Source organism: Sphaerodactylus townsendi, linkage group LG04 (genome assembly GCF_021028975.2).
Source record: "Sphaerodactylus townsendi isolate TG3544 linkage group LG04, MPM_Stown_v2.3, whole genome shotgun sequence".
NCBI classification, from domain to species: domain Eukaryota; kingdom Metazoa; phylum Chordata; class Lepidosauria; order Squamata; family Sphaerodactylidae; genus Sphaerodactylus; species Sphaerodactylus townsendi.
Genome location: NC_059428.1, coordinates 4,773,974 through 4,789,342, shown reverse-complemented (window position 1 = coordinate 4,789,342; position 15,369 = coordinate 4,773,974). Strand labels below are relative to the sequence as shown.

Below are 15,369 nucleotides of genomic sequence, written 5' to 3'. Positions count from 1 at the left end.
GACGATTGATTTATTCACAGGCTGGTTTAAAAGAACAAACCAGCAGCTCAGGCCTGCAGGCAGACAAAGGGAAAACTTGTCTGAGACATATAGTATTATTATTATATTTGATTGCCCAATCCCCAACAGGCTCTATGCGGTGTACAGCAACAAATCCAAACGCAATATGACAGTAAATTAAATACAAATGATAAATTACAATATAAATGTTAAAATCCCTTAAAAATTACAAGCAGCAGCATCATTAACCCACATTAAGTAATTAATTAATTCAATTTAAATGAATTAAATGTATGGTGTCGGGTCCGTTGGCCAATTTATATAAATGTAAATTAGTAGTGGCTTTGGAGAACATTCAGACTTTCTGGTTCTGGTGGGTTTTCCAGGCTGTGCAGCCGTGGTCTGGTGGATCTTGTTCCTAACGTTTCACCTGCATTGTTAGGAACAAGATCCACCAGACTCTGCAACCACAACGAGGAAAACCCACCAGAATCAGTTGGTACTCAGCCATGAAGCTAACCTACGACAATACATTTGAACCAGACTTTTCCTATAACTTGGCTTTTCCGAGGCACAGAAGCACGGGCTTTGCTGTCTAACCACTAGGCATGATCCTCTTAATGATGCCCGACTGCTACAGCCCAGGCTAGCCTGACCTCTTCAGATCATCAAGATATTAGAAGGGATGCCATGTCGAAGAGGGAGCAAGCTTCTTTTCTGCTGCCTCAGAGACTAGGACACGGAGTAATGGACTAAGGTGCAGGAAACGAGATTCCACCTAAACATTAGGAAGAACTTTCTGACTGTCAGGGCTGTTCGACAGTGGAATTCACTGCCTCGAAAGGTGGTGGAGTCTCCTTCTTTGGAGGTTTTTAAACAGAGGCTGGATGAACATATGTTGGGAGTGCTTTGATTGTGTGTTCCTGCATTGCAGGGGGTTGGAGTTGATGGGATCTCTTCCAACTCTATGATTCTATGGAAGCTAAGCAGAGTCAGCCGTGGTCAGTATTTGGATGGGGTACAGCCAAGGAAGTCCGAGGTCGCTACGCAGAGGCAGGCAAAGGCAAACCACCTCTAAACATCTCTCGCCTTGAAAATCCTAGGGAGTCACCATAGGCTGTGACTTGATAGCCACTCGTTCAGCATACCCCAACATGTGGGTCACTGCCAGCCCCTACACATACAGACCAAGAGGGACTTAGCTGGAGACCTCCAACAGCAGATCGTCCATCAGTTCAACTGGCGCTCTAATAGCAGTCCTGCCAGAAGCCCCCCCCTCAAATATTTCTGGGGACCCATCGCTCAGAAAAAGAGAGTCGAGGGAAAAAACAACCAGACTGCAATCCCCCACGCCCTGGTACCGCTGCTGACCATTTGCCCCCAGCCCTGCAGTTTTTAGCATCAACATGTTTGGGAGAGCGCTTGGAATCCGCAGCAGGTGGAAGGTCTCCGGGGGAGCAACAGATGTGCTCGGGAGGCCGTCGGGGAGATACTCCTGGAACAAAAATATCCCCTTGGATACGAACTCCTGAAGACAACGCAGCCAGACAGCTGCCCTAGCAGAGGAATGCTACAATCCAGGGTCAGGGTCCAGATAGCTCATCCATCAAAAGCACAATGGGAGGGAAATGCTTATGTTCTACCCCCTTGTTTTCCCTCCTGTTATTCTCCCATGGCAAACATGTCACAAACACCCACACCTTGACAAGGCATGGCACCTTTCTCAAAAGCAACTACAGAGCCATTATAATGGGGTTTTCATGTACAAATAACTAGTTCGTTAATTTTTTTAAAAAAAAATACTTGTACAATAAGATTACAGTTGTATTGTCAAAGACAACACAGCCCGGAAACCCCACAACACCACAAGATTACAGTTACTAGTTAGGCTGCCTAAATGATTAACGGTTAAAGATGTTCTCATCCAGTATACCTGTTAATGTTAACTTATTTTTAATTAAAAGATTATGAATGCGGATCTGTTTCATACTTAATTTTGATATAGATGATACTTGTTTCTGATGATACAAGATCAGGTGTTCATTGTAATTTTTTTTAAATGGTGAAGACTATTATGATGGTTACGTTTGCTTCTTTTAAAAACTTTTTTTCTTTCTGTATTTCTTTAGTTGGTAAAATATTTTTTAAAAAGCAACTGCAGAGTCAGGTGTGGCCAGCAGGGGGCACTGCATTCAGCCATGTTCCAATGACAAAGAGATTACCGCGGCCTCCAGAAGGAGTTCAATCTAGCTTTAAGGGGTCCAGGGAGAGATACAGATGCTGCTACCCCCTTTTAACATTGAGGGGCCAAACTATATGTGGGACTGAGTCCACCTTAATTCCCTGAACAGGGTGTATCTTCCAGCTTTTCTCCCTCACACTGTTGCCCTAATCAAAATGCCCCCTCAGACAGGAAAACAAAAGCAAACATAAATCAAGGAAACAGCAGGGGTGGGAACTCCCACTGCACCACCTTTCACAGCTGAGGTCCCAATCCACTTCACTTCCTGCCCAGTTCCTAGATATCCACAGGGGTTTGGCCATGCAGCTCCCTAAATGCTACTTGAAAACTTAGAAAGCAGGGTCATATTTATTCCTTTGCTTCATTTGTTCCTCGCCTATCTCCCTAGAGCGGGGACTCAAAGTGACTTACACAATTCTTCTCCATTTTATCCTCACAACAACCTTGCGAGGTAGGTTAGGCCGAGAGATTATGACCAGCCCAAGGGCACCCAGCAAGCGTCCATGGCACGACCGGGGATTAGAACGCAGGCCTTCCAAAATACTAGTCTGACACTCTCGTCACACCACATTGGCAGTAAAACTTTCTCACGTAGAAATCTAGAAGTTGCAAACTCCTAACCAGCTGGCAGCTGTGGGTTTTCCAGGCTGTGCGTCTGTGGTTGGGTGAAAAGATAGAAATTAAAACTTCCAGGCCACGGCCACACAGCCTTGAAAACCCACAACTGTCAGTTGATTCCGACCCCTTCGACAATAGCCAACTCTTGCCTCATCCCCTGGAGCAATATCTAAAGTCCTTTATCTGTTATGCAACAGAGACCTTTAGATTCAGAGCCTCCATTGTAGCAATCATCAGAAACAAAAAAAGCACAATCCGATCTGGGGTTAGTTCTACAAGTTCAGTAACTGGACTCTGGGACAGGAGATAACCGGAGCCGGCCCCGAGGTAAAATAAGCACTCGGGCAGATGAGCAGAAACAATTAGCTGCTGTACACACGTATCAGATAAGGGCGCCCTTTGGTGATGAGCAATTGGTCGATATCCATCTGCCTTTATTCCCCACACTTTGGATAACAAACTACCTTTGCCAGTGTAAACCTGTCATTCTGCAACCAAATTACCAGTGACCCGTTATGCCTTTTAAAGGAAGCAACCACAAACTTTTAGCAGCAGCTCCGGTGACATAGCAGGGTTCCGTGATAGAAGAAGAGTTGGTTTTTATAGCCCACTTTTCTCTATCGTTAAGGAGTCTCGTGTTGATGTGTTTGGGGCTTCATGTTGATGTGTTTGGGGCTGTGTAGTGATGGGTGGAGGAAGGGGAAAGTGAGGATGGGGTATGAGTCTGGAATTGTGTGCATCGAGGAATGCTGCTGTAAATTTTCGTTGTGCATGCACAATGACAATAAATGCTTATGCTTATGCTCAAAGGAGTCTGTAAGAGACAAGAATATGGACAATTTCCTGAAAGACTGGGAATCCTTTGTGGACTACCTACTGACTCTTTGTGACTTTTGTACTATTTTGTACTGTATGATAAGTACTGATAGTGCGTCTAGGTACTTTGATCCCTGAAGGAGACTTATTCAGGTCGAAATGCGTCCAGGTTACGAGCCATCGGTTGGATGTTTTGGTGCCGTTGGAGAGATTATCTTCCGATCCAAATTTCTATTGAATTATTGCAATTTCAAGCGTTTCTGAACATTATTTCATCAAGTGCTATGCGATAAAGGCACATTGTATATATTATTAATTTATTATTTGATATATTATTAATTCTTAATTCCTTCTCTCCTCGCTGATCTCAACTATGTTAACCAACAAGGCAGAGATTGTTAGGGGCATCCGGGAAAAAGACCCCTAAAGAACAGCAGCACAGTTCCAGCACCTCCAGGCTTGCTTTCTTGGAGACCACTTTCTAAAGCAGGGGTGGGCAATTATTTTTTCCATGGGGCCGCATAAGAAACAGAAAATATTGTGGAGGGCCGGGCCAAAAGGCAGGGGGGCGAGGCGCTTTTGAAAGCCCCGCAGAAGCCGGCAGCCAAGGCAACTGGCTTCCGCAGGGCTTTCAAAGGCACCTCGCTCCCCATCAAGGCAGGGGGGCGAGGCGCTTTTGAAAGCCCCACAGAAGCCGGCAGCCAAGGCAACAGGCTTCTGCAGGGCTTTCAAAGACGCCTTGCTCCCCAGCATGGCAGAGGGGCCAGTCAGGGTCATCCGGCGGGCCGGATGTGGCCCCCGGGCCGTATAATGCCCAGGTCTGTTCTAAAGCATGGTGTAGTGGTTAAGAGCAGCGGACCTGATTCTTTGTGTGTAGCCTGATGGGTGACCTTGGACCAATTTCGGTTCTCTCCAAACCCTCTCAGCCCACCTGCCTCACAAGGTGTCTGTTGTGGGGAGGGGGAATGGAAGGTGATCGTAAGTCACTCTGAGACTCCTTAAAGGAAAAGTGAGCTATAGCAAACATCTCTTCTTCTACCACAGAACCAGGCAAGTTTTTCTGGACCAGCACCAGCCACCACTATGCCTATCGGAAATGCCACAGCAAAACGAGAGGTCAAGGAGATTCGAACAAGACCCACAAGATTTTCAGGATGTGGGTGCGAAAGAGTTAAAGCAGGGGTCTTCAAACTATGGCCCTCCAGATGTTCATGGACTACAATTCCCATCAGTCCCTGCCAGCATGGCCAAGTGGTAGGACTCATGGAAATTGTCGTCTATGAACATCTGGAGGGCCAGGGTTTGAAGAACCCTGAGTTAAAGCAGAAGTGGTGTAGGAGGTTAAGAGCTCTTGTATCTAATCTGGAGGAACCAGGTTTGATTCCCCGCTCTGCCGCTTGAGCTGTGGAGGCTAAACAGGGGAATTCAGATCAGCCTGTGCACTCCCACACACGCCAGCTGGGTGACCTTGGGCTAGTCACAGCTTCTTGGAGCTCTCTCAGCCCCACCTACCTGACAGAGTGTTTGTTGTGAGGGGGGAAGGGCAAGGAGATTGTCAGCCCCTTTGAGTCTCCTGCAGGAGAGAAAGGGGGGATATAAATCCAAACTCCTCCTCCTCTTTTCTTCTTCTTCTTTTCTCCTTCTCCTTCTTCTTTGTCAGATACAAGTAGCAATGTAAGTCCCTATCTGACAAAGGGAGTTTTGACTCCCCAAAGCTCATATCTGGAAAACTTCGTTGGCCTGTAAAATGCTACTGGACTCAAATCTGGACATCCTACTGAAGTCTGGCACTGAAACTACCTTGGACAGGAAAGAGGTTTGCCATACTCACTCGTATGGGAAAGTAGTCCCGGTAATACCGCCACATGGCCCAGTTGCGAACCCACTGCGATCTTCTGCCACCTTTGGAGAAGAGAAACCATCAGTCACGTGTCAGGAAGGGGAGAGAACCTAACAAAAGGAACATGCAGAAAAAATATTTTCACTGCCCCCTCCTCCCCCATTTCAAGAGTCCCCAATCTTTCTGAACCACTGGGATTCTGGCACGGAGTGGTCGGCACAGCCACAAAATCTCTGCTGCAGCTTACTTTTGGTCACACAGTAAAGATCGTTGTGGGTGTGCTGGCAGCTGCTGCCAAAGCAATATGTTGTAAATCATCTCAGCCAATGTGTTCCTGTAAATCATCTCAGCCAATCAAATCTCCCTTCCGCTGGCCCCTTTCGCTGGCCCTTCCGCCGGCCTCTACATCTGGGCCTATAACATCTATCTAGACCTACCGTTCTCCCTGGGGGTGGAAGAATTTAATATTAGGCACCGGGCGCCACCTACACCTATGCCTATATTTATTTTACATTTAAATGCTAATGTTTAGCTAGTTTTCGCTGCTTTTATAAGTTTTAGCCTATTTATGATGTTTTAAAATTGTATTTATTATCTGCTGTACACCGCCCAGAGCCCCTCGGGGATGGGGCGGTCTAGAAGCCCAAAGTATAAATAAATAAATAAATAAAAATCTCCAGTGACCAATCAGAAGCTTTGCTAGGAACCAGTGACCAATAAGAAGTTCTGCTGCCATCCTCTTTCTAAAACTCTCTGCTGCTAGCATTGTGGTGCCTATGGGAGCCATGTTGGGGACTAGTGCCCTTTGTAATTTCTCAAATATGCAAAGGATTGGGGAGGGGGGGGGATGTCATCTGACAGGCCCATCAGTACTGTGCCCAGTTCTGAGGACCACAAAACAAGAAGGATATTGACAAGCTACAACAGGTCCAGAGCAGGGCGACCAAAATGGTCAAAGGTCTGGAATCCATGCCCTACGAGGAGCGGCTTAGAGAGCTAATAACGTTTAGTCAGGAGAAGAGAAGGTTGAGGAGGAACATGACAGCCACGTTTCAATATCGGAAGTGATGTCAAGTTGAAGAGGGAGCAAGCTTGTTTTCTGCTGCTCCAGAGACCGGGATACGGAGTGATGGATTCAAGGGTGCAGGAAAAGATACTCCACCTTAACATCAGGAAAAACTTCCTGACCGTCAGGGCTGTTGGACAGTGGAATGAGCTGCCTCGGAGGGTGGCGGAGTCTCCTTCTTGGGAGGTTTTTAAAGAGAGGCTGGGTGGCCATCTGACAGGAGTGCTTTGGTTATGTGTTCCTGCATGGCAGGGGGTTGGACTTGATGGCCCTTGGGGGTCTCTTCCAACTCTATGATTCTACGGCTGCTGTAATATTTTACTGCAAAAAAATGACTAACAGACACACAATTTCATTCAATAATCTGAAAACAAAAAATCTGCTCAACACCGAAAAGCATTCAAGTTAATTTGACCAAATGCTCCCGGAGGAAAAAAAATTAGCCTTGTATAAAAAGATCTGGCTTATACACTATGGGCCACTCCCCACTTACCTCGTCTGAGTGCAACCCCACAGCGACCCCTCGTAGAAAAGCCTCCGTGGCTTTTGACAACGGAGACATTTGTTCCCCACTCATTTTCCATTCAGGAAATAGTGTGGGGTTCCACATCAAGAGTCAAAGAGGCAATCGAGCGTTCTGATTGGCTGGCACACGTGTGCATCATTTACACGTGGGAGTTGCAGCCAGCCGAAGGCGGGGCTCCATTTTGATTGGCTGACCCGAAAAGTTCGTTTGGATAAGCTGAATGCATTGTTTTAAGACGTCTGCACATGCTGACGTCACTACCTGTTGCAAATTGCTTGGGCAGAAAAATGAAAGTAAATATCGGTTTCGGTTTACACCGCCGACAACCCTGTGCTCAGCAGCACTTTGCCAAGCTGCAAAACAGTGGAGCTCGAGCAAAAAAGAGCAAAAAAGAGCAATGTTGGCACGTCTTGTTGTGCACACGTCTCAATTTCCGAGCACTTTCTGACGGGAATACCCTCCCTAAACAAAATGACGGTTCCTGTTTCCTGATTGGCCGGAAGCTGCACGTCAGAGCGAATCAGCCGCGCGTAAACAGCCGAGGTTCCCCACCCCCCTGCGGCACCTGCGGGGTTTTTGAAAATGTTGCTCTTTTCAGAGGAGCTAATTTGCCGCTGGGGGGGAGGGGGGGGGGGGGGGTGGGGGGGGGGGGGGGTGGGGGGGGGGGGGGGGGGGGGGGGGGGGGGGTGGGGGGGGGGGGGGGTGGGGGGGGGGGGGGGTGGGGGGGGGGGGGGGTGGGGGGGGGGGGGGGTGGGGGGGGGGGGGGGTGGGGGGGGGGGGGGGCGGGGGGGGGGGGGGGCGGGGGGGAGGCGGGGGCGGGGGGGGGGGGGGGGGGGGGGGGGGGGGGCCGGGGCGGGGGGGGTGTGGGCGGGGGCGAGCAAGGGGGGGGGGGGGGGGGGGGGGGGGCGGGGGGCCGGGGAGGGGGGGGGGGGGGCGGGGCGGGGGGGGGGGGGGGGCGGGCGGGGGGGGGGGGGGGGGGGGGGGGGGGGGGGGGGGGGGGGGGGGGGGGGGGGGGTGGGGGGGGCATCATCATCATCATCATCATCATCATCATCATCATCATCATCATCTGCATTTGTAAGAAAATAGCCCAAACTGACTATCTTGAACGTCACAATACTAGGCTAGCAGCAATGGTGCACTGGAACCTTTACCAAAAGTCACGGCCTGCCCTGTATAGAGACCTGGTAAGAATGCGAGCACAAGCCAGAGAAGACCACAGAAAATGAAAACTTAAAAAAAAATACTCTGGGACTTTAAGAGGCCACAAACAGACGGACACCTGGCACACAACACCCCAGACATAACAGTGATAGAGAAAAAAACATGTTTGGATCATAGATATTTGCTGTGCCAGTTGACAACAAGGTAGTAGGAACAAAGAGCTGGAAAAGATCACAAAATACAAGGGACCACCACAAATTGAAGTTGAGCGATTGGCAGCAAAAAAAGAACAACAGTAATCCCACTGGTAATCCGGTGCTCTAGGAGGAATCCCAAAGAAATCTTGAAAAACATCTGGAAAGCCTAAACTTGGACAGAACATCGGTCCACACATGCTGCAGAAAGCAGCACTTCTAGGGCTGCACACATTCTAAGCAAATACCTCCTATCCTAGGTCCTTGGGAAGGACTTCGATATTCAGAGATGAATTCCAGACACTTGTGCTGTGTTGTTATGTGTATAATAATAATAATACAGGCCCCTTCTGCACATGCAGAATAACGCACTCTCAATGCACTTTGCAGCTGGGTTTTACTGTGCAGAAGAGCAAAATCCACTTGCAAACAAAAACATGAAGGCAGCACTTGAAACATCTTCAAATGCATGTACTTTAACATTCAGGCGGCAGCCCTGCTGGGATCCGGCGACGAATACTAATACCGATGAATTGCTGAACTTCCTAGGCCTCTGGGTGAGGCTCGAATTGCAATAAAAGCCGCGAACAGAGCGATCTGGCAGCTGTGAAATCAACAACAACCACAACAACAACAACAACAATAATATCTATTTCAAATCATAAGCTAAAATATTTGCTGGAATTAATTGATAGCAAACATAAGCTCATCATTTTGAATGTCAGGTCCAAATAGGAATGTTGGGCACAATTTCTAGAAGGTTTTTCTTCTAGTTTTGATGGTTTATGGGAAGGAGCTACAAATCGAGGCCAGTGCAAAGACCCATGTGTATAATAATAATAATAATAATAATAATAATAATAATAATAATAATAATAATAATAATAATAATAATAATAATAATAAAATAAAATAAAATGCAGCCCCAGCTCTCCAAGGTGTGGCCAAGCCCCTGCCTTTTGTAATGTTAACCTGTATTTGAGTGTTAGTATTCTTCCCTCTGGTCATTTCCCCACTTACCTTGACCAAAGGTTGCTGCACGCTACTCCCAGCGTGCGTCATTTCTGGTGCGCTCCCGGGCTTCCCCATGACCTCGCGCTCTGCGCGGGGTCATCAAAAGGCGTGTTTGAGAATGCATCCAGGAATGGCTGTAGCGCTGAGGGGAAGTGAGGACAATGACAGCCTCGTTAATGCGTCTACCCTGTAGTGCAAGGGGAGTGCAGGGACAGCCTTCACCCAGAAGGAGAGTAGCGCGCAGCAGCAGGTAAGTGGGGAAATGACCTTTGTTATCTTACTGTAACTGCAGCTCTTGGGCCCAGCCAGGGGGCGGGCCAAGGGGAGCAGGGATTTAAGGTTTGGTTCCTTCTGTATTCCTCAGAAATCGTCTATCCCTCGCACAAATCAGTTCTCAATAAAGTCTTACGTTTTTAAAAGCAAACTGCAGCGCACTTTATTCTGGGACTGGGGTCTCACACTCCGTACCAGAAGGATTCCCCACCCCCTGAGCTAAGTTGGATTTGGTTGGACAAAGATTAAAGCGACAAGCCTTCGGGTTCAAATCTCTTGTGGGCCTTCTTGTGAGTTCTTCTGCCCAGAGATTTTCCTCCATATTTCAGAACCGGCAGGGGCCATTAACACGATTCTGAGCACAGAAGAAAAGGATTTATGCTCTTCTCTTGCTTTAGTTTCTGGGCACACCTTTTTTTTTTTCACCTAGGGTTGCCGGTTCTAGCTCCGAGTCAGGAAATACCTGAAGGTTTGAGGGTGGAGCCTGAGGAAGGCAAAGGTTTGGGGAGGGGCTTTGGTAGGGCACAGTACCATCGAGTTCAATGTAATGTTGAAGGCTTTCACTGACAGATTAATTGGCTGTTGTGGGTTTTCCGGGTTGTGTGGTCCAGACCAGGTCACACAGCCGAGAAAAGCCGCAACAGCCACAGAGCCTACCTTCCCACGAATGCAGCTTTTTAAAAAACGCAACCGTTTGCCTGGAGAAGAGCTCCGGATGAGCTCAAAAGCTCACGCGACGTCTCGTATTATTTTTCTTGGTGGTCACAAATGGAGTTACGTCGCTTTTGTTTCTTGTCATGGTAGGGACCAAAAAGCTGTTTCCAACCTTCTTTTTAAAAAAAGTCTTGGCATACCTGAGGGACCGCCTCTCCCCATATTGCCCCGGTAGGCCCCTCCGCTCCTCGGAGGAGGACCTACTCGTGATCCCTGGCCCCAAAACGATCAGGCTGGCTTCGACGAGGGGCAGGGCCTTTTCAGCCCTGGCCCCTACCTGGTGGAACAGGCTCCCCAGGGGAGATTGGGCCCCTACTTGGGACTTACAGAGTTTCCTTGGGGCCACCCTGCAAGACAGACCTGTTCCGCCAGGCGTTTGGCCAGCCTGGTTAAAAATACATCTACCGTGTCATCTGGCCTCCCGTGGGCACAAGGGGGGGAGGGGGGTAGCCAGACGCCATGCACATTTTAAAATGGGTTCTGTTTTTATATAATTGATATTAAATTATGTTTTAATGTTTGTTTTAACCTGTTGTGAACCGCCCTGAGCCCTCAGGGGGAGGGCGGTATATAAAACTAATAATAAATTAATAAATAAATAAAGTTGCCCACAACACATGCCACCATGGGATGTGGAGGGAGCACATTTGTTCTGCCACAGGCTCACATCAGAGTTCGTTATCTCCCACCCAAGTGTCTTCACTTCACACGGGGGCAATGCCCACTCAAGGGCTGCCAAGCCCTCAGTGGGGGCAGAGAATCCCCCGGCTTCTGGTTGCATTGCCCACTGCCACTCAGAGGTGAGAGCAGAATTAAGGAAAAGGCAGCCTCGTACTTTCTAGAAACCCATACAGGAAATGATGAAGGGTAGCTCTAGGAATCGTGTCGTGTGGACAAATACTTAATTAGCAGAGTTAATGCAATAATGAGGCAGAGACCAGTTTCTTTACTGAAATAAAGTTTACTTACTACAGGGAAGGGAAACTTGCAAGAAAAACAATAAACATCTTTCTCACTAGCTAGCACCAGTACAGCCAGCTTGCTGCTTAGACTATTACATGGCTACTAAGCTATGGATAGAGTGAACTGAACTGAACACGTGCAGAGTGCAACACAAAGAAGATATATCTAAAGCCTACGTGCAGATCTGCATGTAGCCCACCCAACCAATAGGTATCAATTACCTGGTCACTGACTTCTGACCTCACTAGCTAATTAGCATGCAACAATGAACTCCTTCATTACTGGATTGTGTTACTGGCACTTGCCAAATCCCATCAAATCACCACAGGCTCTATGGATTTTCCACAGAGGTTCTGGCAATTCCTAGAGCTACCCTTCATCACTTCCTGGGTGTTTTGGGGAATTTTTTTAAAATTGATGGGTGTTTTTAAAAATTCTCCCACAACACTGAGCCCCCCTCCCCCAAACTTCCTGCCAATTCCTAAGCCTGACAACGTCAGCCCCCTCTCACACAAAGCAGATTATGCTAGCTGAATCTGATCATAACCACACTGGTTATGAATCTGATCGTAACCACAACACTGCAGTGAGAAGCCTGAGCCAGAATCCAAGAGGGCCCGACTGAGCCATTCAGAGGGAGGGTAAAAGAGCTGCCAGCTGGGTTCCCCAACATCTGCAAGACCTCTGAGCCCAAACAGGCACAGCTGCACAACTTACCCATGACCATGAAAGACAGCACCCATTGGAACACTGAGATGATCTGCAGCTGTTTCTCAACTTTGGACTTGGAGAGCCAGGACAGATCCTGGAGAGCCGAAAGCACACTGGACCGCCTCGCTGGAGATGGAAGAAGAAAAGGTTAGTGGCCCAATCGCCACTGGGACTCTCCCCGCAGAAGTACACAGCGTTGTTATCAGCCAACTCACAGATGCTTTTAAAAGGTAAGAATTCGTTTGCTGCCCCCTCCCTAGGCCCATTTTACGCCTCTTTCTCACTGTGAGTGAAACGTGGACTCAAGCTTTTGAGGATGTCGCATAATGTCACAGCAAGTCAGTGCATTGGATTAGAACCAGAGAGACCCGGATTCAAATCCTGCCCTGCCACAAAACTCGAAATCTGGGGCTAGCAGTGAGGATAACACGGAATAAGTGGAAGCCCTGAATACTACCCTGATCTCTGCCTAGGATCAGAAAAAAAATGGACGAAGGAGAAGATCATCTTGCTCTTCCTGGCCAAGGAAAAGTCTGTAAGCAAGCATTATTTATCTATTTTGTTGGAGTTACATTCCACCCCTGAAGGGTTATGTCAAGGAAGAGGCTGCTACATTCATTCATCACAGTCAAACTCCAGGGAATTCAAGAGGCTGTAGCTATGCAGAAGAGAAACATTGGCTGGCGGAACTGTCCCCTGGCAACGTATATTGGTAAAAGTGTCAGACTATAACTTGGGAGACCCAGGTTTGAATCTTCACTCTGCATGGAAGCTTACTACATGGAGCAGCAGTGGCGTAGGAGGTTAAGAGCTCGTATATCTAATCTGGAGGAACCAGGTTTGATTCTGGCTCTGCCACCTGAAACTAGGAGAGCCTATCTGGGGAATTGGGATGAGCCCTGTACACTCCCACACACGCCAGCTGGGTGACCTTGGGCTAGTCACAGCTTCTCGGAGCTCTCTCAGCCCCACCTACCTCACAGGGTGTTTGTTGTGAGGGGGGAAGGGCAAGGAGATTGTAAACCCCTTTGAGTCTCCTGCAGGAGAGAAAGGGGGGATATAAATCCAAACTCTTCTTCTTCGTCTTCTTACTGGGTGACCCTGGCCACTCAGCCTACCTCAGAGGGCTGTCATGAAGATAAAATGGAGAAGGATGGTGTAAGCCACTTGAAGAAGGTGGAATATCAATAAACGTTAGCCAATCTCCAATTAAAAGTTAGCAAAACAGAAGCCAAGGGTATGCATAGTTAAGCTTCTGGAAGTCACTACTGCATGATATTATGATGGGTTTTGAGAAGGTACTGAACAAATTGATTGCAGGAGAGAACCATGCTGGCTAAAATGGAACCTCCCTTTTCAGAGGCAGTGTACCTGAGAATAACAAGTTGGTAGCAGCCACTAAAAAGGGAGGGTTTTGACATCTGTCCTTGCTTGTGGGTCATTTTTGGTCATCTCACAAGATTCTAGTCTAGATATTCATTTTCATTTACAACATCTTTGTTCCATCTTTCTACCCCCAGTGGTTCTCAACCTTCCTAATGCCGCGACCCTTTAATACAGTTCCTCATGTTGTGGTGACCCCCAATCCTAACATTTATCCATTTTACAGATGTAGAACACTGATGCAGAGAGTCTTAGGCGACCCCTGTCAAAGGGTCGTTCGACCCCCAGGTTGAGAACCACTGTTCTACCCAATCAGGGTCCTCAAGACAGTGTGAATTTTTTAAAAAAAGCATTAAAACATTTGAAAAATAAAAAGAACATTTAAAATTAAAAATCATCCAATAAAACATTTGGACAATTAAAAACAACGTTGAAGCCATTCAATAAAAACAGACAAACACAACAGAACCAACAAAACAGAAAAAGTCTCCACCAGCTGGGGGAAGACACCGATAGAGACTAATAGAGGAATCTCCCCGACCTCCTTGTTTTTAGGTTTCCTTCTCTTCTAGAAAGAAGAAACAAACAGCAGGATACCCAGTCCAAAAATTAAAAAAAACAAAATCCGGAATGGTGGCAGGGTCACCTTGAATTTTTTGTTCCTGGCCAGCATATGTCAACGGAGGAGACACCCAAGCCAAACAACCTTCAAAACAGAGCCAGAAACTCTCTCAAGCCCTGCCCTGGAGAAAAGAGCCCAGGACAACTTTCTTTAAAAAAAAAAGTTTTAAGAGGTCAGTCGCTTGCCGTTTTAACTTGCTAGAGACGAGGGCAAGTTTTGTTTACAAGCAGATTCTCTAATCTGTAAGCAGAAGAGAGGCAGAGGAGAGTCACACATCGACGGATGCCCCAAACAGGAAATTCCAAGGGCTGTTGTAGACACAGCGAGCTCGACCTCCGGTTTTATTTATTTCAACAAGCTCCCAAGCCTGCAGACAGTTTTTGCAACAGCTACCTTCAGGGTCGGAAGCAACTTCACGGCACACGCCTTTGGGGTGGGATGGGGTGGGTGGGTTGGAAAGCAGTCAGAAGGGATCCTTGACACACGATACCTTCTAGCAGGCACTGTACTGCCCCTGAGATTGATGGTTTCAATCGTACCCCTTTTTCCTCTGCTTGGTTCCCTGAAGCCCCATCCGTGCTTAGCTGACCCCTGCCATTTAATCCCCGTGCAGCAAACAAGGGACAGTGGCCCTTAGCGTTACATTTGGAATAGCCTGCTTTAAATTACTTGCTATGGCTTCAGAAGTGATACCGGCATCTTCAAAAATCATAGAAAGCCAAAGTGGGAAAGCTGATAAAGGGGGGGGGGGATCTCACAGTTGCTTTACATGGGTGATTTGAAGTTGTACAGGGAATCAGACACAGAAATCCAGTCACTAGTGAACACAGCCCAAATATTCAGCACAGACATTTCGATGGAGTTTGGCCTGGAAAAGTGCGTCACTGTGGCAATAAGGAGGGGCAAGATCACTGAGAGTGATGGTATAGATCCGTGGTGGCAAACCTTTGGGTCTCCAGATGTTATGGACTACAATTCCCATCAGCCCCTGCCAGCATGGCCAATTAGCCATGCTGGCAGGGGCTGATGGGAATTGTAGTCCATAACATCTGGAGTCCCAAAGGTTCACCATCACTGGTATAGATGATAGCCAATTCATCAAGGCAACCAAGAGGCAGCTTATAAAAATCTGGGCATTTTGAAGCCGGATAACAACATGCACAGGCAAGTGAAGACTGTGGCCAGCAGAGAATACACCCAGAGGGTCAGGAAAATTTTGAAAT

General features: G+C 47.7%; 1 protein-coding gene across 1 annotated transcript in view; it reads right to left on the bottom strand.

Annotated features, from left to right (window-relative positions):
• Positions 1-15,369, bottom strand: part of DGAT2 (diacylglycerol O-acyltransferase 2) — a 41,280-nt gene that overhangs the window by 11,281 nt on the left and 14,630 nt on the right. The window contains exons 2-5 of the mRNA XM_048493032.1: positions 12,141-12,267; positions 11,178-11,305; positions 5,508-5,578; positions 1,362-1,528 (exon numbers count right to left, since the gene is read on the bottom strand). Coding sequence (XP_048348989.1) covers positions 1,362-1,528; positions 5,508-5,578; positions 11,178-11,305; positions 12,141-12,267 — 493 coding nt within the window. The remainder of the gene's footprint in view (positions 1-1,361; positions 1,529-5,507; positions 5,579-11,177; positions 11,306-12,140; positions 12,268-15,369) is intronic.